The sequence below is a fragment of the Taudactylus pleione genome, unplaced genomic scaffold, assembly GCF_031769625.1.
Source record: "Taudactylus pleione unplaced genomic scaffold, aTauple2 ptg000128l, whole genome shotgun sequence".
NCBI lineage: Eukaryota > Metazoa > Chordata > Amphibia > Anura > Myobatrachidae > Taudactylus > Taudactylus pleione.
Window position 1 is genome coordinate 3,652,307 of NW_028284530.1, and position 26,871 is coordinate 3,679,177.

At 43.2% G+C, this 26,871-nt stretch overlaps 1 protein-coding gene across 2 annotated transcripts in view; it reads left to right on the forward strand.

The window, feature by feature from the left end:
• The window catches only part of FLNB (filamin B), a 240,370-nt gene that overhangs the window by 75,662 nt on the left and 137,837 nt on the right, over positions 1–26,871 (forward strand). For both annotated transcript variants that reach the window (XM_088472690.1, XM_088472691.1), the window contains exons 2-3: positions 23,357–23,605; positions 25,414–25,511. In XM_088472690.1, coding sequence (XP_088328816.1) covers positions 23,357–23,605; positions 25,414–25,511 — 347 coding nt within the window. The remainder of the gene's footprint in view (positions 1–23,356; positions 23,606–25,413; positions 25,512–26,871) is intronic.

A 26,871-nucleotide genomic window follows, 5' to 3' on the forward strand; every position in this document is an offset into this window, starting at 1 on the left:
ACTTTTCGCTAAGGCGAAAAGTCATTGCAATTGAATTGGGCGGAAAGTTTCCGTCAGGCGAAATAACGTCATCGGCGAAAACTTTTCGCCGAGAACGCCTTTTCGCCTGCAATTGAATATGGCCCTAAGTATGAAATGTCTTACAAATTATAACCATACATATTTGTGCACTTAGGAAAGATGAAAAGCAGAAAGTACTTCCTCAAGGTGACTCTGTATGGCAGAAATGAAAGGTGGTCTAAACAAGGCTCATAAAAAATGAATGTATAAGCAAATTCACTTCTTCCTTACCACTACCTATAAGCCCATAGCTATATTACATTATTCACTCTGGAGTTCTGATAACGCAGAGCACCCTGCAAGCCAAATGCAGGTGCTGTGGGGCAGCACAAGCCTAGGTATGGCCCTGGCTGCGGTTGGTGGGGCAGGTGGTGGTAGTGGGGGGTTGACGGCTCCAATTACTGACAGATGCTTCCCTAAGGGGGCTGGGATGGGGCACTCCTCCTTGTAGCTCTCTACTGCACCAGTGCTAGAGGAAAAAATCAATTCAGAGCGATAGATGCAATGTGCTATTCCAGACGATGCATCACAATTTCCTCCCTACTGTATGACCGAATTTTAAGATATCCTGTTTAGATTTACATTGTGGCTAAGTTGCATATAATAATATGTATATGTATGTAGAGTTTGCTTGTAATATATACTATACATTAGTCTTTATTTTATTTTTTTACCTAGTGGTGGCCATAACATATTGGGGATTATTGGTCTACCCTGGTGATAGTTTAAGACCAGTCGGGAGTGAGGGGGCTGTGGACACTTTGTGAAGAAGCAGTGTACACTGTACACCATGAATCACTCTCTCTGTAGCGGCATGTAAGGGGAAACATGAATAAGAAATCTGTTGTTTCAGGTGAGATTTACTGAGAGAGAATGTCGTCATTTAGGAGAAAAAAAGGCGAGAGGGGATTAGGCATTCAGCATGTTTTCTTTCCACATCATATTCGTTATGTGGTTCTGAATCTTTTCCGTATAAAAACACGGATCGTTTTATGTACATTACTAGGCTATCACATTCTGAAGAACCTTTTGACCCCCTCATGAACAGAATAATGGGTGTTGAGCCGTTGTGCCCTTTGTTACGTAGTACAGCTGTAGAGATAACTTCCTGTCAGATGTCCTGTTATATATACATTTTAATTGCCGACATTACGTATCTTGTACCAGTTTTACTTATAGGGAAAAATGCATTAAGTATATTTGGAACTATAAATAAAAACATATATTTATATATTATTGGGCTCATTAAAAAAAAAAGGAAAGAAGTCGTCTAATACCTAGACGAAATGCGTTGGTGCCTGCTGGATTCCACCTTTTATGAACTTACCTTTTTTAAATAATCAGATAAGCCGTTTTTTTTTATTACTATTTCTAGTGATGTCCTCATGACTTCCGCATTTATTTTTTATGTATATATTTGTGATATGCATATATTTAAAACCCTAAATATATAGGGGTAGTTTTCTTTTTTGGCATTAAATAAAATTCATGTTTTTTATATATTTTGTGTGAACTTTTTTTTTTTTTTTAATATGCATTAATAAGAATTGGGGTTTTACCGTTTACATGAAATTCATTTGCATTGTCTAAATTATATGTTAGGATATTTACCAAGCTTACTTTGCATTATTTTTATTCATTTGTACACACTAATTATTAATTAAATTTATTGGTAATTGGAAAAAAAATTACATTTTGTTTTTTGCACATATCTATCGTCAATTTAATTTATTCGTTAGCACTTTATTCAATTTTATATATACTTTATTGCACTGCCACACTTTGCACTTCTAAATTATTATAAACAGTGTTTGGACATTTGGATATGCATAAATGAAGTTTTGCACATAGCAGGGCAGGCGCCGTATTTCAGTTCATATAATTTCATTTGTTTATACATAACATATTGCCATTGTTACATTGTTGCTGTTTGACCGCCACCTATATTATGGTGCATACACACGGTCAGATTTTTCCTTCAGATCTGAACGGTAACTATTTAAAAATCGTTCAGTCGTTCATATCTGAAGGAAAATCTGACATGCCTGGATGATGAACGATGCGCGTTCCCGTTTGTCAGATAACGATATCTGACATCTGATGTGTTTGCAGTCAGACTTGGACGATTCCATTCATTTTAATGCAGTCAAAAATCGTTCAAATCGTTCAAAACTTTGGTAAAATCGTTCAAATCGTTCACCTGACAAATCTGACCGTGTGTATGCTCCATTAGTGGGGAGTACTGCTTTTAATTTACTATTTATAATTTTTTTTCACATTGTATACTCACGCTATATATATAATATATATATATATATACACAAATCCACAAACGGAGGCACTCACGAGACTGATGTATACAATAATAAAAGTCTTTTAATCCTACGTTTCGGGACTCCTTCCCGTCGTCAGGGACATACAGCGTGTATGTCCCTGACGACGGGATGGATTCCCGAAACGTAGGATTAAAAGACTTTTATTATTGTATACATCAGTCTCGTGAGTGCCTCAGTTTGTGGATTTGTATATTTTTGGGCTGTCTGCCCTGGAGGGCACCGGAGCAATATACACTTGCGGTTGGAGTGCCGGGCCAGTTTGGATTATATATATATATATATATATATATATATATATATATATATATATATATATATTATGTGTATTTGCAAGTATCTAATTTGCATCCTATGCTAATTGGCTAGGCTGCACAACTAAATAATGTTGTTCTGCATTATGTTACCTGACATGGTTCTGGGACATAACTTTGGAGCTGTTCCTATTTATCAACTAAGCAATATGTGTAACCTAAAATTCTAAAAACATATTTTAAATATTTTGGGGTAGACATGACCTTTACATTTAACCAGAATCCCTGCAGTCATTTACTCCAATTAAGTTCTGTCTGTTTCTCTAATAGATGCGTGATGTAAACTGCACGTATCCTGTAGCCTGTGGAATTCAGTGACGTACGTCCAGGAGTATAACTTCCCGACTTTGTTACAAAAGTAATTAAACAGCTCCTAAACTTTCAAAAAAACATTATAAACTGGACTGTAGTGGTCTGTTAGTTTAAATATTCGCTTCATAAAGTGCAATTAGGCAAAACTGAATCTGAGATCAAAATGAGGATTAAAATATGGTGGTGATAAGTCTGAGATTACAAGGGGAGAATGAGTTAGGAGGGATATCTTGACTTTTTTTCAGTGTACAACTACAAATGTCCACACATATCTTCCAGCCTCATTGATCAGGTGTGATATGAAAGACAACCCCTTAAACCGTCGAGCTTTATATGGTCTGACAACAATTATACGACAGGGACAAAAGGTTGACACACAAATGGTTGACCTCTTTTTTTTTTTTTTTTTTTGTAATTTAACCCTAATCCTAAACCTCCCCATATTGCCTAACCCCTAACCTTCCCCATAGTGCCTAGCCCCTAACCCTCACCCTAATGCCTAAACCTAACCCTACTCTACTTCTGGTGCCTATCCCCTAAATCTAGCCTAACCCTCCCCCTAATGCCTAAACCTAACCCTAATCTACTTCTGGTGCCTGTCCCCTAAATCTAGCCTAACCCTCCCCCTAATGCCTAAACCTAACCCTAATCTACCCTCTGGTGCCTAACCCCTAGCCCTAGCCAAACCCTACCACCCCCTAGTGCCTAACCTCTAACCCTTCCCCTAATGCCTAAACAACCCTAATCCACCCCCTAGTCCCTAACTCCTCACCCAATGCCTAAACCTAACTCTAATCCACCCCCTAATGCCTAACCCTAAATCACCCCCTAGTGCCTAACCCCTACCCTCCCCCCTATTGTCGAAACCTAACCCTTCCAATAGTGCCTATCCCTCCCCCTTATGCCTAAACCTAACCCTAACCCGCCCCCTAGTGCCTAGTCTCTAACCCTAAAAATGTTGACAAACCATAAAACACGCTTCGACCTTTGTTTTTTGTGGCAACCTTTTTTTTGTGTGTTGACCATTTGAGCATGTCGACCTTCTGCATTGTCAAACTTCAGCACCTGTTGATCTTTTGTCCCTGTTGACCTATTGCATGTCGACAATTTGTTGTCCACTCATTGACTGTAGACCTTTTACATTGTCAATCTTCTATACGGATAACCATTGGTCATAACCATCACGATCATCAGAGTTGGCTCTACCTTTAGGCAGCTGTCTAAGGGTGCCGGCCCCTGGAGGACTCCACTGAATCCACCGTAGCATGTACAGAAGAACCACATTGATGAGGCAGCAGGAAAGGGCAGTTACGCTGGCACACCAATGGCACCTGTTTAGCTGTGCCTTGTGATGCCACGGCTGTGTGGCATGGCTATGTGTAAGCCAGGCAGCTTGTGGTAGTGCTGATAGAGGCTGAGCAGTCATCCCGGATCATACTGCAAGCTACACAGGGGCGTGTCCATTTGAGCTCATGCTCCAGGCACCGACAGGGGTGGAGGGCGCTGTCTTGCCATGCTGCTGTGGTTAGTGTCGAGATGGGGGTGGGGTCGTTTCTGTGTCTGTGGCGGGGAATCTCTGACCTTTAGTCACTGCTGAGTTTTGCTGCCGCTTATTATCTTCCACAACTTTTTATTGCATAGTCATGTTCCCACCATGTGCCAGCTCCATGGGCAGAGGAAGCAATAGGTGTTTATGTCCTTCGCTGCTACTCTGGCTCCCACTTGTCGCTATGGTGCTGCAGCCTGGTGCTGTGTATGTGTATATGTGTGTGCAGGAAGCACATGTCCTCTGTACATAATGGAGAGGTGGCACTGGGCTGAAGCTTTGGCTAGGGTGCAGAGAGCGCTTGCACCGACCCTGACGATCATTGCGCTCTTGCACCAGTCCTTACTAGGTGCAAAAGATCCATCTGAAAATTGACAATTTTGCATAGCCCACAAATTCTGCCAGCACTACATCACTGACTCTAGCCTACATGAGAACACCCCAATACAAACTATTTATGCTTCTGCAGTTGCAGTGCAGAAACACATAAGATGGACTTGCATCCAACTGTACAACAGCCCCAATACATTTTATGTTACAGGTAAATAAATTGACAGAAGACACAAAGGCATTTGTTCGGAACTAGGTGGTGCTATTTCATTAGTGTCAAATACATTAGTGTATGGTTAAGCTACGAATATGGCAGATCTTATTCATGCTAAGGGATCAATCCCATTAGGTGCGAGGCGGGCCAGTTGCCATTGCAATAACAAGGAATGGCCAGCAACAGCACCGCAACTTGCCGACCTCTCGGCCCTATCTCACGTTCGACTTGCGTTTTTTGAACGCAGCCCTATAGGTCCAGAGGTACTGTAAGCACGGCATATAGCTGCACTTATTCTGGCCGCCAACCAACTGGCGACTGATACGATTGACCACAAATAATGCAAGTACACAAACAAGAACCTATTTGAATCAAGATGAATCAAATTTTAAAGGCACGTTAAGGCCCCTATTCAAGTTTCGCCTGCTGGAGTTTTCGCCTACATTGCGTATTTTAGCCGCAGAAACTTATGATGCGCGTACTCGCGATTCGCTCTATTCAATTACAAAAGACACGAAAACGGAGAAGTCAGAACAGTCAAAGTGATGTCTGAATCGGGGAAATCAGCCTGACCCCCCCAAAAAAGATGCTGCAACATTGGGGATCAATGTAGTAGTGGCCGATTAGCCCTAATGAAACAGTTTGGGGTACTTAAGTTCGCACAATTGCCACTAATGAGCGTCTTTGCACAAGTGGTGAAGAATGGCATAAATCAGTAATTTAGGAGAAAATAAGTATTCCTGTCAAATTTGGGGTACTTGAAAATGGGTGCAAGCATATTTAAGAGTCGCTAAAGTTAAGTTATAAGAAACTTAAAAAACACACCTTCAGCAAACTCCTGCAATAAAAAAAAAAACCCACCTATACGTGCAGACCCCCCCAAAAGTCTAATTCGCTACTTTTTGTGTTTGTACCCCCACTTTGCACTTTTTTGCCCCCTTTTTCAAAGTGCTTTTATGGGGTGTTCCTCACTTTTTTTTTTTACGCAGTTATCCTTTTGGGGGGCTGTCCCAAGGGTGCTGAGTGGTTTCCCCACTTTTGCACCCCTGAATAGCGGTCTTGCACTTTTTTTTTCCTCTACCTATTCAGAGGCGAATCTTTTTCGCCTACTACATTGCATTGCGTTTTCGTGTACTCAGTGTTTGCAATTGAACGCGGAGATAAGTTTCCGACCGGCGAAAAGTCGCAATCGGCGATACTTTTTCGTGGATCTCGGCTTTTCGCTCCAAATTGAATACGGCCCTAAGTTTACAAATAACTTATGTTTCCTCTATTTGTCAAAATGTTTTTAGAGGCTGAACAATGAGCATGTACAATAAAAATGTAGAACTTTTGGTAACTTGTATAACTTGCTTTGAGGAACCACATACCAGTCATGAGGCTTATAACACAGGTTCTCAAACTCTGGGCCTGATTCAGACCCGGTCGCAAGCGCTGAGCGCTTGCAACCGGGTCGATGGTGGCCCAGAGCGCATGCGAATGACTGAGCCGGCTCCGTCATGCGCATGCGCGAGACCCGGATATCGACGGGCAATCCGTCGCTCTGGGTCTCGCTCCAAAGGGGGCGTGCTGTCAATGTTGAGTGACAGCACACCCCCTTTGGTGGGCGGGCCGGGGGGGGTGGCTGCCCAGACGGAGGCGTTCCCATGAGAACCCCTACCGTCTGGGGGCGGCCCCACTGACATCACAAGGATGTCAGTGGGAGAGCTTTCGTCTCTGTTTGAGCCAAAAGCTCTCTGGGGCTTGCGGCCACGAGACCCTACCACAAGGGTCTGGTCGCAAGCCCGATGGTCTTGACCATCGCGACCATCATCCTGTCCGCTCGCATTAGCTGTGGGTGGCAACCCACAGCAATGCGAGCGGCCAGGAGGCCACTCCATTAAAAAAAAAAAAAAAAAAAAAAAAGACGCCCTGATTCAGAGCGTCCGGCTCTGAATCAGGGCCTCTGTCCTCATGACCCCAAACAGCGCATATTTTCCAGGTCTCCTCACAGATTCTAAAGTGAAATAATTAGCTGCACCTGTGGATCTTTTAAAATGTGTCAGTGAATAATGAATACACCTGTGCTCCTGCTGGGTGACCTGGAAAATGAGAACTGTGTGGGGTCCTGAGGACCGAGTTTGAGAACCACTGCCTTATAGAAAACAATTATTCTTACGTCTCCGTTAGCAGTTATGTCCAAAGTATCTTTATTTTCACAAAAGTGGGAAATGTTCTGTAGTTGTTATACCCCACTGGTCAGGAATACATCCTGTTCTGCAATCTCTCCTAACTGTGTGAGGTTTCCCAACCCCTGCCTGTAGCACCTGCAGAGATGATCCTGCCTTCACTAGCAGACACTGGTGCATAGTTTTAGGTCAGCATTAATTCAGAAAATGATTAACTAGATGTCGGTATTTGGCTTCTGAAACCACTCCTGGGGTTTGGCTATAAAGACAGATGTGATAGAAATCTTAGGTGTGACCAGGGAGCGGCCCTTCAGTGGTAGTCTCAGCCAGATAGGTTTTGTGTATTTGCATGTGTGTGGTGACTGCGGTAAAGTGTGTGACTTTATCTTAATTCTGTAGTTCTAGTTGTTAACCTTCTGTTTACAATGCCGGATAACCTCTTTTTCCACTACATGCACTGTTACTAGCGCAAACCTTCAGATTATTTTAAAAAACTAATTGCTTAAATTAAATTGTTTTGTCTTTCTAGCTTCCTTATGTGCATTTTAATTATGCCAGAGTTGTGTTTTTAGCTTGTTGCTCTGGGATACAAAATAAAATAAAACTTCTCTCCAGAATCCAGTTATATCCTAATTAGAGCATACATCATAGCTATGTTGGCTAATTCTATAAACACATGACAAAAGAGGACAGATGGGAAGCTACAGGGTGTAATATAAACGCGCATATAAAGTCACATGAGGCCTGTACATACTGTCAGAGCCGTAACAAAACTTTTTGGTTCCCTGTGCCAGAAAGAGCATTGCCCCCCGTCTATTTTTTCAAATAGGGACATAAGACGTTACCCTAATGGGGAATGGCCATGGCAAATCTGATTTGTCCCGTATGATGATGAAGGGCTACCGATCCCGCTGTACAACTGTTATCCAGGTCAGTGGCAGAACTAGAGAGTGGTGGGTCCAGGTGCAAGAATATGCTTTGGGCCCCCCTATGCAGTGCCCCCAGTAGTGGTCCCCCCATGCAGTGCTCCTTATACAGTGCCCTCAGTAGTGCCCCCAGAAGTGGTCCCCCCTATGCAGTGCCCCCAGTAGTAGTCCCCCCCACCCTATGCAGTGCCCCCAGTAGTGACGCTTATACAGTGCCCCCAGTAGTAGTCCTCCCTATGAAGTGCCCCCAGTAGTGGTCCCCCCTATGCAGTGCTCCCAGTAGTGCCCCTTCATACAGTGCCCCCAGTAGTGGCCCCCCCCATACATATATCACACACACAACACCTGAATCCCCGCTCCGATGCCCGCCACCGTCAGCTCTCTGTCCTCCCGCTCTGCATGATGGGAGAGACGTCATGACATCTCTCCCATCACCCACTGCGGGAACCGGAAGGCAGAGCTCATGAGTGAGCTCCAGCCCGGCTCACTCCATGGACGCATCAGCCAATGTGAGTCTGTCTGACTCTCATTGGCTGCTATAACAAACACACCGCCGACGTTGGCGGCGGCGGTGTTTGTTACTGTGTAGTGCAGACCGCTCTCTCACTGCAGTCAGCACTACACTTAAATACTGTGGGGCCCGGGGGACAGTGACGGCGGGTGCAGGGGTGCTGTTGGATGCAGGCGGCTATGGGCCCCTGCATCACAGTGGGCCCCGGTGCAAGGCACCGGCTGCACCGCCGCTAGTTCCGACACTGATCCAGGTGTCGCTGCCAAATGTGAGACATTGTGAATCCAATGGCTGCATTGATGATACAAAATAATTATGCAGTATAACTCACCAGCTATAGATGTAGAAGAGCGCTGGTGAAAGATTTGTCCATCAGAACAGCTGGACACAAGCCTGCAGCCTGCAGTGTAGAACACCAACTGAAGGTATAGAAAGAGTGCTACTTGTAGAGTATATGCAGCAGGGAGCATGGCGGTAGAGAGGTGGCCCGGGTGAAGGGGGCATGGCCTAATCGTGTGAGGTATGGGCACGCCCCCTTAGGGGGAAAACATTTTTTTTTCTTGAGCTCCGCTGGGGAGGGGGACCCTGTGAGCTCCCCAGCCTGGCACAAATCCAGGGAAGGGGGGGTGCGATTTAATGTGATTGCTTCCCCCTCAGGCAGAGGATACAGTCTCTCATTGCAGCCCAGCATACAACAGCGTGTGCTGGGCTGCTGAAAGGTAAGAAGGAGGGGGAGTGACGTCAGACCCGGTCCCCTCCAGCAAACCCGGGTAATACCCGCTCCCCCCCTCTCGGCGCCCATGGCAGGGAGATCCATATATGAACCCTGCGCCTGCAGCTGAACTCACCAGCAAAGGTACTTTAGGTGTGCTTATAACACATGGGTCGGGAATCTGTGTTCAGGGCTGCCATCAGAAATTGTGAGGCAGATAGCTCCATGTGTAGGTGTCTGACTCCCATGTGAGAGGCAATATTTTTGAGTCCTGGGTATGACAGCATTTTGAAATGGGTGTGTTAAATAAAAGGGGATGTGGCTGAAGGTGCTTGGGGAAGCAGCCAGGAGATGCCGGGGATAAAAGAAGAGGAAGCTACAAGTGAGGAATGATTATAAACAGAAAATTGACAGACCCAAACAGCGCCCCCTGCCCTGCGGTGCCCTGTGCCGTGGTACATGTCGCACCTCCCTAGTTACGGTCCTGCATAATGTATAGAGCATGGCAGTGAGTCTCTCAATGTATAGAGTTGCTCTAACGGAATGGAGAGCTATTTTACCATAAGAAAGTCACCAAACTGACACTGACAACTGAACAAATAGTAATAAAACTAGACTGGGTAATAATAGACAGGCAAAGAGTCTGTAGGAGTTTGATACATAAGGATAAGTACCACAAATTGCATATTGGTCCAGCCATATTGCAAGGGTAAAAGTGCTTGGTGGGCTTTACGATCCAGTCACACAGCAATTTTGGCCTGGGGTCAAAGGGTTGTATGAGTGTAGTATTGTGTTAACTATGTAGTGGGGAAGTAATTGGTTAGAATATTTTCTAAAGGTTATGTGGTTTAAGAGTATGTTTGATGTAAATGCTTGACGGTTTTCAGGCTAGAAGAAAGAGTCCTCCCAGGTGATGGTCAAGAATATCCCGTAAGTTCTGTATTGGGTTCAGATCTGCTGATTTTAGAAGGGCACAAAATATCAATACCGTAATGGTCATGCTCATCAAAACGTTGGGTAATCACAGATGCCATTTGGATGAGGACATTGTCATCCGATAAGCAACCCTGCCACCAGGACAGAAATTGCTACAACATATGGTGAATGTGATTCTGCATATCGGTGGGTAACCATTAGGGTTTGTCCTGCAGTCCAAGGCAATGACTACACCCAATCAGGGAAATGCTCCTGATAACATTAAGACCCCTTCACAGTTGGAAGCAAGCACTCTGGGCCGTAGAATTATTTCCTTTGCTCCACATATGCCTCTTGTTTGTTTGTCAAGAATATGGTGAATGATTATTCTGACCAGTTAACCTTGACTACTTTTGTTGTAGTCCATTGTCTATGCTCTTTGCACCTCTGAAGTGACAAAAGTGCATTGCTGGTGTTATGAGTCACCTGTGCCACCCGACTTTGATAACCTGCACTGTAGGGTTGTCCTTGGGCCATATTTGAGGAAATCTACATTCAGCCGATTGCTCTTTTGCTTCAAATTCACAAATATTATGATATTGAGACTGTGCTTGGACCAACTGTGTCCCCTAGTCTGAAACAGAAAAAGTTGCGCTGTCTTGGTCACTAAAGCTCCCGCCAAACATGAGCCAACAATCTCCTCTTTGTTTCTTTTAAAAATAATGTTTTTATCACCGAGACCCTACAGTATACATAGATGTCAAATCTACATTGGGCAAAGTCTAATGAAAAGAAAGAGGGGGCAGGGGCTTGGGGCAGAGTGGAGCAGGGTGGGTAGGTGGTTGGTAGCGAGCTGCAGGGTAGAGTGGTGGAAAGAATGGGGTGGGGTGGTTTATGCCAAGCCCTTTTTACTAGTAAATTAGTTAAATAACATCCCAGCATGATCAGGGTCATGTGTAAAAATGTTTGATGACCTTAGTTGTGTCTAAATTATAGCCAGCATGTCTGCAGTGACTTTAAATAAAGTGATCATTATTTGGGTTAGCTAGTCCTGTACATAATGAGACCCAACTGTTCCCCTAGATATTAGGATATGATACACATGGGACCCCATCACACACCCTAATCTTCTCTCATCTGTTGTTCTAAACGCTCTTCTACTCCTTTTACTTTATTGTTAAGAATATGGTTTAGAAAGTGCTATTTTAGTATTACATGTCTTAGCTCAGTGTCTCTGACAACATCTGCCTGCATCAACACTTCCTTTACACTTAATACACATACAGTATATGCTGCTTTTGTTGGACAGTTTTTTTTTTTATATATATATATATATATATATTTTTAATCGATATTGCATTATTGGATGTTTGACAACACTAGCGCTAAAACTGGTGAAAACTAGTGTATTTAACCCCCAGGATGACCATCCTTAACATACAAAATTGAGGTTGGGTATAGTAATTCCGAATGAAAAATCCTACCAGTCAGTTACAGTATTTGTCTGTGTGTGAGGCCACCAAAGATCAGGAAGTATGGAGGAGTTAAGACGCAAGTATCCATCCCACACAGAGCGTGGCCAGAATTGTCAAGTACAGCCTAAACTGTGTGGCCAGAGTGGGCACTGGGCCACTCATTAGCTCACACAACACCACTTAGTGGCAGATTTCTCCAATCTTCTAAGGAGAAGTTTACTAAAGCAACTAATCAGATTCAAGCTGTCATCTGTCAATTATGTTATAGAAAATGATAGCTAGATTCCGTTTGGTTCCTGTTGGTAACAGCTCCACTTGTTCTCTTTAGACTGTCTCCCTGTTAATATGGTAGCCCAGTATCACTGCTTTTTCTGTAAGGGCTGCTAGGAGTAATCTACAATGTTTATGGTCACGAGATGCTGGACAAATGGTCGGAATGTTGGTAACTTGATGCCACTGCTAATTGAATATCCCGCAATGTTTGGATTGGATTTGTTGTACTCTAAATAGCTAGTAGTAAACTGCACACTTGGCCCGTTTACATTGGAATTAGCCACTGTGTTGGCTAAAACAATTATAAGAATAGAGATTATCAATTTACTAGGAACCAAGTGCCTCATGTCTCAGTGATGCCACTAGTAGATACTGTGAGGTTTTTGGATGGTTTTACAAACTGACTGCCTTAACTATTTATCATGAACAGGTATGGATATTGGGCCTGATTCACTACCAATCGCAACTGCGAATGCAATAGTGATTACGCACGCAGTTCAACTGCGATAGTATGCTAATCCATTGCGATCGCTATGCCGCTGCAGCACATCGTAAGGATGCCCACCTTACCTTGCACACATCCGTAATGTTTAGCAAGACTGCATTGCAGTGGCTAATTTATGCACGCCCCTGCAACGGCATTCAAATGCACTGTCACGGCTGCGTTTCCCTGGCAAACCCCCCCCCCCCGTCACCACCCACGAACTGTGCTTCCTGTCTCAATGGCCGGTTCGCGCACTGCGATGCATGCACAGTACGCAACAATTGGCCGATTGCGCGCGTATCGGTACTCTCGATCCTTGCTGAATCAGGCCCATAATGTGAATATAATTTGCTGCATGCAGGTTATAATGAGGTTCTTTTATGCATCATTACTTCCAAAATTATTTAGTATAATCAGCAGTGCAAAAAGACATTTCTCGCTTATAAGAACACGTGCTGGATGTAGACACGAGGTTATGCTTTTCATTAAAATGACATTAACATGTGGTTTTTATTGGATAGCATAATATTTGTAGTCCGTGACGTTCACCTTTTTTTTTTAATACGACAAACAACCAACAGTAAAACACATAATAAGTTGAGCCAGGGGATCAGTGGAGTGAGTCTGTGCAGACCACACACATGCAGTAACCATTGTGTGTGCCAGTAACACAGGCTGGTAACAACCCTCCGCCCAGTTCTGAACGATACAAAGACTCTACTGTGCATCCTAGTGTTAAGGGGTGATAGAAATGGCTGTGAATAGAGAGGGCTGAGTTGTTTATGTACAAATCTTGTCAACCTGAACACTTTCTGTCTGCTAAACCCAGTATCAAGTTGTGCTAAAGTAAACAAATGTAATCACATGATCCTGTTCTGTTTGATGTTGTTCAGGACATAAATTTTGTTTTTATAGACCATTTGGCCCAGTGCTGAAACGCGTGGCTCCTAAATGAGTATGATGCTCAATAATGATTATTGGATCCTAATCCTTTGTGTCTGTTGTCGGCTTGTGTGTGCATTTATTTTCTGACTGTTCTTACAGGTCCCATTGTGTTCCAAAAGTGATCTAGGTTTGTCATTTTAAACATATTCTTCAAACCCTAATTACCTGTTACCTTAAACTCCCAAATTAGTCCAGCATCTTAGGTATGGGGATAATATCAATTTTCCATGCTGCCCATAGAGTTATGGTGCATACTCACGGTCAGATTACCAGGACGATATAAGCGATAACGATTTAGCCCTTTCCAACGATAAAAAAACGACCATTGATGTGCAGGTATGGATGGTCGTTAACGACCATCGCCCGTGCATGCAGGCCAACCTGGGAATCGGGGTGGTGGCGTTGGGAGGGGGGGCATGTATCACACCTTGGAGAGTGATCTAGTGTAAAGCAGGGATGGGGAACCTTAGGCCCGGGGGCCGTATAAGGCCCTCGGAATCATTTGGCCTGGCCCTCGGAGCTTTTTACTGCTAGCCTCATCTTGCTAGCAGGGTGCCTAGAATGGCACCCTGCAGCCAGAAGCTATACAGCAGTGCCGCCTGGAGCGTCCTTAGGACGCTTCAGACAGTCACATCGCTCCCCTGTGCATCCTCAGGATGCATCAGGCATTGCTGTAATCACCAGCGATTGTGACCCCGCCCCCGTGCAACATCACATGAAGGGGCGTGGCCTGCACTGGGCTCATAAGTAATGTTATATATATCAAAATGGCCCTCGGCAGAAAAAAGGCTCCTCACCCCTGGTGTAGAGAGAAAAAGTACCAACCATTTAGCTTCTAATTGCCATTTTACAGTCTGTGTTTGAAAGACAGGAGCTGATTGGTTGGTACTTTATCTCTCTCCGCTTTATCTCTCTCCAAGGTTTGATACATCTCCCCCTAGATGCACAAAAGCATCTTAATATATTGGGGAATTCAATTAGCCATGGTAAATTAACACGAGCTATTTGATCCCTTGAGGCTATTAAAGTGTGGCTGCCTGCAGCACTTATTGGGAATTTTTTTCGGAACCTCAGCAGGTTCCAAAAAAACCCTTGATAAGTAGCCTGTTATCGGGAAGACTGCAGCAAAAACACATAGGTCAGTGAACTTCTCATGGATTCTATGTGTATTTGCCCAAAAATGGATAATTGAAAAATGAGCTCTAATTGAATTGCCCAAAGCAAAAACACAGGGAAAAGTCCAGTTTTTTGTCCCCGAAAATTATCGGGACTAATTGAATTTGCCCCATAGAAGGTAAATGAGTTTGCTGGGATTTTTTTCTGCAATTTGTTTAGTTTTGTCACCTATCAATTATGCAGGTTGTGATATGGTGTAATTCTGTTTTTTAGGATTAAACAAATCTTATTTAATATTTAGGTAACAACGTTACACTTATTTGTTAATTATATGATATACAGTAGTGTAATTAATTTATTTTCTAAAAATAATGGTGGAGATGTATTGTAGTGTCAAGTAATTGTCATAAAGGAGACGACATTATTCTAATCTATTGTTCTCATAATCTAGGGTTTGCTAAACTGTTACCAGTTTCAAAGGCAAGTTAATTTTTTTGCAATAATCATTGTAATAAAAATACTTTCTCCTTTTGAACTAAAGTACATTCAGGTCTTTTTGGTCAAATACTCAAAGTAACCACAACGTGTACATTTTCTTTTCTTTAAATGTAATTTCTAAGTCCAAAATGGGCCTCTAGAACTTTATTATCAAGAAACAAATGGCCCCAAAAGATGTTCTTCAAAATGTGGCATGTAAATCTCAAAGTACAGAGCAGCTTTGAATTCTGTTTTGATTCTATGGATAAAGGAAGTTGTTCCAAACCATTCTTCCTTTATGTTAACATCTGTGTAATGTTACTTTTCTGTTATTTATTTATTCTGTCTTTATGTTGCTAATATTTAGACAGAGACCAACCAAACCACTTTTGTGCAGAAACCATTAAAGAACATTGTTTACATAATACAACTGCATTCTGTATCAACAGGTGCAAATATATGGGATAAATTATAAGGACGTTAAAGTGGCCCATACATTTACGCGATCAGCATCCGATCCGATTCACATCGGATTACCCTGCAGTCCCGTCGTCACCATTACTTTTTTTTCTTAGCACAGGATCAGTCATATGGGAATAGGGACAAACAGTCATTGAAATGACTGTATTGCCACACGATGGATCGCATGAAAAAAAAATGCCACGTTCTGAACACGATACGATGGAACATATGTGCTGCACATATGATCATAAGATACGATTGAAGGACCCAGGGGAGCGCGCATCGATTTAAAAATGCACGATTTCAACAAGACAACGTACGTTGAGTCGAAAATCGTGTGATCGTCTACAAATCGCGTAGGTGTATGGGGGCCTTTAAAGTCACTGGAGAGTTCTATGACCATATAAAAGCTTAAGGTATTTTAGGTTACTTTTGGAGGTAATGGGTATGAAGTCCCGGTGGCTGAATAGCCGCAAGTTCATATCCCGATGCCGGAAGCCCGAAGGATGGACAGGGGTGGTAAGTATGCTAACCCTACACCTCTCCACCTTCTAACCCTAACCCTCTCCCCGGCAGTGCCTTACCCTAACCTCCCCCCAGGGGTGCCTAAACCTAACCCTAACCGTCGCCAGGGGTGTGCCTAACCCTAATCTCCTCCAGGGACCCCTAAAACTAACCCTAATAAGACAGAGGGAAGATGTACTAATCCTTGGAGAGAGATAAAGTACCAACCAATCAGTTCTTAACAGTCACTTTACAGGCTGTGTTTGAATAATGACAGTTAGGAGCTTGGTGCTTTGTCTCTCTCCAAGGCTTCGTACATAATTTCCCAGAGAAGAGAGAGCCTTAGGAGGATGAAAAGGATTTTTTTTTGGGGGGGGTAAACAAAAACCTGCAACGCTCGTCACAACAGCCAACAGCCTGCGTGTGACTGGTCTAAATACTAGTTCCTTATGATGCAAAAGCTTTTCTTTTTCTTTTTCTCTTTATAATCAATGACATAAGAATGTGGTTTGTATGTGTGGTATTTATAGTGTATTGTACAGTGATGAAGGATTAAGCTTTACATTAAATGGCCACACATTGAATTGCTGTAACTACACCTTGGAATGATACTTCTATAGATACTGACGTTGAAATTGCACAGCTGTGTAAAACTGTATTGATACACAACTTGTTTGGTGCAGGTAAATACTGTTGAAACTAATTTTATGTGTAAATTCCATCAGTCCTGCCTAGGAGACCAAATCACACATCTTCCACTCATTTATATATAGCGCTAGTAATAAACAAGCCTTTGTATTAACAAACAGATAAATTAAGAGGGACCTGCTTGTAAATTTAATGGAAAATCGTAGTCCTTTATACATGAGTACCACATATTATATAATTGTACAGACAGATTTTAGTGGTAGAAAGTGTTCAGTGAGGTTATATGATCCAGCTGCACAGCAATGTTGGTTTTGATGTCAGAGGGCTAAGTTGGGTACACACGTATTCAATCGTCGGCCCGTTCTTTTGATTTCGAGACACTCGTTTGATATCGAAAGGGGTGTGTATGCACGTTCAATCCTGTTTTGTCGGATGAAAACTGGTTGAATTGGAGGATCGCATCTTCTGTGCAGTTTAATTTTCATCCGATTTGACAGGGCCTGGTCATAATGAAAGTGGTGCGTGTGTATGCACCTTCGATCGTTCTTGTGATTGTACACCATAGATGGGGCTGTCTCTCTGGACGTGCAGCCTGAATTCGGGAAAATACGCTGGTACAATAATTTCCTTACTATATTTCGGCAGTGCAGGATTGAAGGTCGCACATTGGATTGCATATGTGTATACGCGCGTATCGAGACTGTGATCGGCACTTCCGAACGGGAGCATTGTCGATCGAACCGCCGCATCAAATGTGTGATTGTATAGGGGTGTACCCAGCTTAATTTAAGTATAACTGGATAATAAATGTATATTTTCGTGAACCATGTAGAGAGGTGGTAACTTGGTAGAATATTTTAGGGAACGTGAGAAGATGATTAGGGAGTTTGATGAGCATGCTTAAAGAGTTGAGTTTTCAAGGAATACTTGAAGCTTTGGCGGCTGGGGGAAATTCTTGTTATTTGAGGAAGGAAGTTTCACCCTTTACCCCCATATGCTCTCTAAATCTCCTTTTTCTTAAAAAAAAAAAATAAATAAATAAATAAATAACCGATGTATAGCAAAATGACCAGAATTGTTCTGTGTGATCTAGAATTATTCTTAGGGTGTAATAAGGAGAGTGTTTTCAGAAAGTAGAAAGTGAGCAGATCTAATCCCAGAGGGTGTGGTTGTCTTTCACTGAACTAGTCGGGGCAGATTCAGGGCTTTCAGGAAGGCAATGGGTCAGAAAGATGAGGAAAGGAAGGATACAAATCTATATATATATCTCTAGATATGAGACATCGGTACATGACAAATTATTTGTCAAATGTTACAATTGTAGTTTACTAGGTGTTCTCAAACCCTGGGGAGCAGGGGTATTTTTAGGGATCCAAGCGCCCCTGGCAATGTAATGTACTGGCGCCCTCCTTATACAGTGCCCCCAGTAGTAATCCCCCTTGTAGTAATCCCCCCTATGATGCATTGCCCCCAGTAGTAGCCCCCCTATACAGTGCCCCCAGTAGTAATCCCCCCTATGCTGCATTGCCCCCAGTAGTAGTCCCCCCTATACAGTGCCTCCAGTAGTAGCCCCCCTATACAGTGCCCCCAGTAGTAGTCCCCCCCTATACAGTGCCCCCGGTAGTAGCCCCCCTATACAGTGCCCCCAGTAGTAGTCCCCTATACAGTGCCCCCAGTAGCGGCCACTCCCCCTAAATTGCCCCCAGTAGTGGCCACCCCAATAAATTGCCCCCAGTAGTGGCCACCCCAATAAAGTAGCGGGCACCCCACCCCCGTGCCAGGATTACACACACAAAGAACAGAAAAAATTCAACTTACCTGGTCCCCGCTCCTGACGCGACCGCCGCTGTCCGAGTCCCGGCCCGCTCTTCTCCTGCATGGGAGAGACATCATGACGTATGACATCTCTCCCATCACATGCTGCGTGGGGAGCCGGAACACGGAGCTCATGAGTGAGCTCCAGCCGGCTCCCTCCGCGGACGACGCAGCAGCTAATGAGAGTCTGTCTGACTCTCATTGGCTGGCTGCTATTACAAACACACAGCCGCCGCTGGTGGCTGTCTATTTGTAAACTGTGCAGGGCAGACCGCTCTCACTGCGGTCTGCCCTACAATTGTGGGGCCTGGGGGACTTGTCCACCCCTTGGCTACTGGTGGCACTGCCGGGCGGCGCCCTCCCTTTGGTCGGCGCCCCTGGCGAGTGCCATCCTGGCCAATGGGTAGATACACCCCTGCTGGGGAATAATGACTGCTTAGGCTTCTTTCCCCCCTATCTCACCTAACTCATCATAATGTTTATGCATCTATTCAGTGAAGAGATCCTGAAAACCTGAACTGTTGGGATGGGGATAAATCGCAAACTTCAGACTATATATTATGGGTTTTTGTTTTTCAGTGGATTCTTAATGATCCATTCATTCTCTGGCTCTCTTCAGAGTCCGTTGATTTTCTTCTTGGCATTTTCAGTGCCCCTGCCATTCATTTGTAATATACAGGAGGAGGTTGGGGCTTGGCAGCAAGTTCTGTCTGTGACTTGGCACCTACTACTAGCGTAGGAGAATATGCTGCAGTTGATTACAGAACTTTTATATTTATTATTAAAGTTGACAGAAATAGAACTGAACTTTTTTTTTCGTTTGGATAAACTTGTATAAATTAGCCTCATTATATTGGAGTATTTCTACTGCACGACCAAATTATAGATCTGCTTTAGTCGTAAACATGATCTTGTAGAATCCTTTTGGCTGTTCATGGAGTAATATGCTTATTTTATTATTTTTATAGTTAATAGTGACAGTTACCCCACTGAGGGAGGACCTTTTCGGTTGGGCAGGAGGCTTTGTACTTACCAGATGTTACAGATCTACTCCCCACTTTGCTTGTCATATATTGTCACTTTGCCTAAATCCTGGTGGTGGTGCACATTGCTAGTCACCCCAGTTCCAAAGATATTGTAAAACATCAGAAATATGCTATTTTGTTAAAAAGGAAAGAAAGAAAATCTTAAAACGAATTAGCCAGGGCCTATAATAAATGCTCAGTATGGTGAGGTCACCAGTGTCATATTAGCAGTGGGGTAAATGAGACTGCAGTCCCAGGCCACCACATAAAAATATGGCAATTCTCATTACAATATGACTACGACCAGCTACCCAGCTGACCACACGGTCGGCCATAAATCATAGTTATTATAATTGTACTTCTATTTTCCACCCAATATTATGCAATTTTTCTTTTTATATATTTAGGAGACATTGGGACTGATAGCGTACACGCCCACATGATACTGACCACAGCCACAAAGGACTGGTCACACCTCCTTTGCTTCTCACAATATGTCCTTAATCATTTTAAGCCCCAGGCCCATAATCCGGTCCTGGAGGTCACACTATTGGTCATCTCCTACTTGCCTACTGTGCCCCACTATGGACAATACTAGCGCTGTGGAATGATCACTAGTACAAAATAATAATGTCTATAAGATGCTAAAACAATAATCTATGGCGACATTCCCTTAGGTCTTATAAAATCCTCCTGCTTGGAATAAGTGGGGAGTAACCTTTTCCAATCCAAAAAACCCACTGATCAAATAAAATGATTTTCAGTGCTAGACACTTCGGGTGTAGCGGTATATGTATTTTGTTTTGTGTTGTATTATGTATTAGAAATAATATAATTTTAATTTTGTTCATTTGTCAGGTAGTATTGTAATGTAACCTTGTTTTTACATTGTGTTTGTAGCTCCGTTTCAAATCCATAGCATCAGCTCTCAGTAAGGATTAACTGTAATCTTATTTTTATGTCTCATGTCAAATCAATTTCACGGGTTGAAATAGTTTTGCTTGACACATGGTTCCAGCGTGCTGTGTGTTATTGACACTGGTTGCTTAGTGTAATTGCATGCTGTGTGTTACTGACACTGGCTGCTTAGTGTAATTGCATGCTGTGTGTTACTGACACTGGCTGCTTAGTGTAATTGCATGCGGTGTGTTACTGACACTGGCTGCTTAGTGTAATTGCATGCTGTGCGTTACTGACACTGGCTGCTTAGTCTAATTGCGTGCGGTGTGTTAGTGACACAGACTGCTTAGTGTAATTGCGTGCGGTGTGTTATTAACACTGGTTGCTTAGTGTAATTGCATGCTGTGTGTTACTGACACAGACTGCTTAGTGTAATTGCATGCTGTGTGTTACTGACACTGGCTGCTTAGTGTAATTGCATGCTGTGTTACTGACACTGGCTGCTTAGTGTAATTGCGTGCGGTGTGTTACTGACACTGGCTGCTTAGTGTAATTGCATGCTGTGCGTTACTGACACTGGCTGCTTAGTCTAATTGCGTGCGGTGTGTTAGTGACACAGACTGCTTAGTGTAATTGCGTGCGGTGTGTTACTGACACTGGCTGCTTAGTGTAATTGCATGCTGTGCGTTACTGACACTGGCTGCTTAGTATAATTGCGTGCTGTGCGTTACTGACACTGGCTGCTTTGTGTAATTGCGTGCTGTGCGTTACTGACACTGGCTGTTTAGTGTAATTGCATGCTGTGTGTTACTGACACTGGCTGCTTAGTGTAATTGCATGCTGTGTGTTACTGACACTGGCTGCTTAGTGTAATTGCATGCTGTGCGTTACTGACACTGGCTGCTTAGTGTAATTGCGTGCTGTGCGTTACTGACACTGGCTGCTTAGTGTAATTGAGTGCGGTGCGTTACTGACACTGGCTGCTTAGTGTAATTGCGTGCTGTGCGTTACTGACACTGGTTGCTTAGTGTAATTGCGTGCTGTGTGTTACTGACACTGGCTGCTTGGTGTAATTGCGTGCTGTGTGTTACTGACACTGGCTGCTTAGTGTAATTGCGTGCTGTGTGTTACTGACACTGGCTGCTTAGTGTAATTGCATGCTGTGTGTTACTGACACTGGCTGCTTAGTGTAATTGCATGCTGTGTGTTACTGAAACTGGCTGCTTAGTGTAATTGCATGCTGTGTGTTACTGACACTGGCTGCTTAGTGTAATTGTGTGCTGTGCGTTACTGACACTGGCTGCTTAGTGTAATTGCATGCTGTGTTACTGACACTGGCTGCTTAGTGTAATTGCGTGCTGTGTGTTACTGAAACTGGCTGTTTAGTGTAATTGCGTGCTGTGTGTTACTGACACTGGCTGCTTAGTGTAATTGCGTGCTGTGTGTTACTGAAACTGACTGCTTAGTGTAATTGCGTGCTGTGTGTTACTGACACTGGCTGCTTAGTGTAATTGCATGCTGTGTGTTACTGACACTGGCTGCTTAGTGTAATTGCATGCTGTGTGTTACTGACACTGGCTGCTTAGTGTAATTGCGTGCTGTGTGTTACTGAAACTGGCTGTTTCGTGTAATTGCGTGCTGTGTGTTACTGACACAGACTGGTTAACTAGGGTATATGCTTGCTTTGAGAACCCATTGTTTTTTCTTATGGTCATGATCTATATCACCTATTCAAAATACTTGTAAACTTACATTTATTTGTGTAGAATGTAGAAAACTCCTTCATTTCCCAGAACAGTCCATTGTTTCTCAACGTATTGTTAGCATGGTAATGTTTAGATTTCTAATACTGATTACATAATTTTACTTCAATTCTGTATACTGCAATTACCTTGTGTTCTGTTTTAAAACTAGAATTCTATTGCACGTATTGGCATCTACTACTGCGAACTATGTTGTTCTGTAGGTGTAATAATAAAGCTGTTATATGCAGGAGGTTATATCGCACTAGTAGACTGCAACTGAATAAGAACTACTAAGGACATTCACGAATATAGATACTTGTGGATGCCATAGTATACAGTGAGTGTATATGTGCGTGCATGTGTGGGGAGGAATTTTTATTCCTATGCAGAGCAGTCGTCTTGTCAGCAATCCCATTGCAGGAAAAATGAAACCAGTCACTGTTGGCCACATTTTGCAGAAAAAGTTTGATTACCTAACAATAACTTGCACTTGGCTCTATAGCAAACGCAGTATAGTTTTGTCACTTACTGTAGAGGACGGTATTGTGAATATTCTTTGGTAGCTTTAAAAGAAGACCTCTTATATTTTAGGATTAATGGCCCTTTTACAGTGCGCCACAGCTATTTTTTTGTAATAAACAAATAAAAATTAGAGTACAGCCTATCGTTCACTAGGAACCCATGACATCACTGAGATGCTGGTGATGTCACTGGTTGCCATGCAGTTAATAGGCTGCAACTTTTGTCCAATGTACAGAATGGCTTTGTTGGATGCTGGTGTGCGTTAAAGCACACGTAATGGTAAGACAACCGTGCAGCATATAGTGCCTGAACTGCTATTGGCAACCCATGTTTCTACAATCTCCAGAATGTAACTAATCATATCTGAACTATAGGGAAGTGATATTCCCATCAATAGGACTATGTTCAAAACACTGTTGAAATAGATTTTGGCAATATATAATTGGTCATTTTATTCTAGATTGTAAATGCAAACTGCTTTTAATGCTGCATCCCACATGATATCTGAGCAAACAAGGAGCTCACATATCATATATGGAAAATTATTATAATGTATTTAGAGATTATATACACATGATCTCTAGGATGATATAAATCTCATATCCTTTTCTCTTCTTTCTTTAGACAGCAAAGCTATTGTGGATGGAAACCTGAAGCTGATCCTGGGTCTTATCTGGACCCTCATTCTACACTACTCCATCTCTATGCCCATCTGGGAAAATGAAGGCGACGAGGAGACCAAAAATCAGACCCCAAAACAGAGGCTTCTGGGCTGGATTCAGAACAAAATCCCTTACTTGCCAATTACCAATTTCAGCCAAAACTGGCAAGATGGAAAAGCCCTGGGTGCCTTGGTTGACAGCTGTGCTCCAGGTAATTTATTATAAGTGCTCTTGATTACTGTGTCGGGTTACCATCCTTCTTATGAGCTTTGAGTATAGCAATTTCTGTCTTGCTGGCTTAAAAATATTTCTCACCTGCTACAGAAGAACACACTAGTTTTAAAGGTAGTCACACGCATGCACGTGCGCACACGCACACAATTTTCATGGTAGTTACACGGACGTAGCTAGGACTTTGTGGGCCCCATACCAACGTTTTGAAGGGCTCCTGCCCCTTGCTTCTAGAGAGACACCTGTTGGTCATTTTACCCCCCACCATAGTGGCCTACTTAACAAAAGCTGTAATCAAGGAGAAGCCTATTCTGTGACGAGGCCGGAGTCACTGATTAGTCTGAGTGGATTAAATGGAGGCGTGGGATATGGATCATACCAGTGTAGAGCTTTACTGAGAGGGAGAGGAGACGCCATCTATACGAGTGCTGACGAATCCCCTTTTTTTTAGGCCACGAAATGGGACAGACCCAAGTGTTTAGAAGACGGTTTGGAAACTTGGTAGACTATATGACCTGGATCCTGAGCCTCTGTGCCCCATAGCAATGGCACCCCCCTGCGCGCGAGCACACAGTCTCCCTCATACACACATACACACATACACACATACACACATACACACGGGGTATTTGTCTGGAAACTTAAAAAAAAACTAGAACAATAAAGTCTTAAAAAATGCTGCAGTTTGATGATACATTCTCACACACACAGACGTGGTCGCAAATTGCTTCCCCATACCCTATACGTTAGAAGCACTGCTAACCAATGTAATGAGGATACATTCCAATGGGTTGTGTGGGTAAAGCAGTATGACTGTTGAATACAATATAGGATGTTTTGGGCATGATGTTACAAATGACAGAAAAACGCATTATCCAGGAAACACCTGTAATATGCATTTAAAAGAGCTTTAGAATGAACTTTTTTCTAACGTAGTTGCCTACCTAGCATTTATCTAGTGGTTAGATATTCTCTAGTCCTCTGTGTACAGTAGTTTCCATGGGAGACAGACTATTTTCCTTTTATTACATTTATCATGTCCACACATGCAGATGCAATTGATTCACTCTAACTCTTAATGTTTTAAACTGCGTTTAAAGACCACAACCATAACTTGTAGGGAGATACTATATGTCTGTATGCAGCCTTTCAGTGCCCCGGGCTGACATGCTGAATTGTATTGTTAGCGGTGGAACACACACGTAAGTCAATAGTGCTGATTCTATTGACTGGATTTTTGTCCATTACTAGAAGTGATTAGATCAATTTTAAATGGAGTTTGTCTTGTTTGGGGCAGCCTGCTAAAAACTTTGGGGGCCACATTCGCATCCATTGTATGTTTGTGCAAGAACTAGCTTAAAACTCTAAGCGCAGGTTCACAATGGAGCGAAGGACATTCGTTTCAATATCGGAATGAATGCCCATCAACAGTGATTGTGCGTCCACACTAGACTATTTTAATGAAGGACTTAACGATCACGTTATATCATTCATTAACAATGCACTGGGCGCTAGCGATCTAGCTAGGTTTGATAATACAGCAAAGCGACCGCCCTTAGCAACCATGGGAGCGTGCTAACATGCATACACACTGAGCGATGTAGGCGATATGTCGTTACAAAATGGCATATCGGCCCAATATCTCTCCAGTGTATAGCCAGCTTTAGAAACTGCTTTAATGAAGACCGCATCCAAGTAACTGTTTTGTACTTGCGATGTAATATAGTGTTTCAATAAATATTTTTACAAAAAAAAAAAACATCCAACTAGAGTAATCTCTCTTTTCAGGTTTGTGCCCAGACTGGGAGACGTGGGACCCCAAGAAGCCGGTTGATAATGCTCGGGAAGCCATGCAACAAGCAGATGATTGGCTGGGAGTCCCGCAGGTAATAATATTTGTAAACATTCACTGATCCACTATTTGTAATATATCGACCCCCTTGTTATGACAGAGTTTTGTTGGGTTCTGGTACTAGAGGGTCCGTATTCTACTTTTAAAATTGACTTCATGTTCACTTGTTTTGCATTTTCCATGCATTGCTAGGAAGTTACAGAGATAGTGACACTTGATTCAGAGTTTCTAGCACATTATAATGATGATGAAACCTTGAGATTTAACCTTCTGTATTCTGAGTAATTATCTTACAGCCGTGTCATACATGTGACCTCCAAGTATTCAAGTGCAGCCTCCCGGCACCTTCCTGCTTCGTTGTCATAATTGCCATAGTTTATAATGCTTGTTTACAGGTCCTTACAGATAAGTATCTTTCATTGATTAGTATACTGTAGATAGAAAAGCCATAGAAACATTTACTTTAGTCAATATTGCTCTCAATTGGCCAAATCTTAATTGGTGAGTTTAAGAAGCAGTCAGTGTGATCACATGATGTACAGATATTGGAGCTCATTCAGAGCCGCTTGCTAGATGTGATCGCTCGCACACAGCGTATGCAAATTCGGCTAAAGTGACGGCATGGCAGGCGCTCGCTCGGAAAGGCATAAGCACGCCCACTTTGTGTTGGCAAGTGATCACTTTGTGTCTATAGACGCCCATTAGCGTATGTTGAGACGCCCACTAGCGCACGTCATCTCCTGGAAGTGTATTAAACAGTTGGTACATCGAGGACCATTGGAAGGGCTCGCAGCGCTTGTGGTTGCCTTACCTTACCGCAAGCACTGCGAGGACTTCAGAGTAAAAGACAGGCATGTGACGTGTACCATGACGCTGGCTGATAATTATGCACACCTCTGAAATGGCGTTGCTACACTCAGGCATGCCTGCGTTCGCACCTCCATTCCCCCGTTATTAGTGTCCTGCCCCTGTTACCACCTACAAACGGCCTCTCCTGTCACTCATTACACTGGGCTGTCTTTGCTGGGCGAGCAAACGAGCGGATTCCGATCCGAGTAGTTCTCGCACGCGCAGAACGAAGCATACGCATGCGTGGTCTGACAACATCTGCTGCGTATGAGCGAGCGGCCGCTTGCGAGCAGGTCTGAGTCAGGTCCATATTCTCATACACAGTTGTGCTGAACAGCCCATCTCGGTGCACCAGATCCCGTGCGACGCTGCTTGTGCCGAGCATCTTTTTCGTGGTGTTTTTTTCTCTTGTCTTAGGTGAAACGCGAGGCAACAAAACCTCTTTATGAGACTGCGCTGATTAATTTTGATATGTGACACTTGTATATCTGTGTGCAATGAGTCTGAGTCTGTATACGCAGTGCTACAATGCAGCTGTCGCAGCT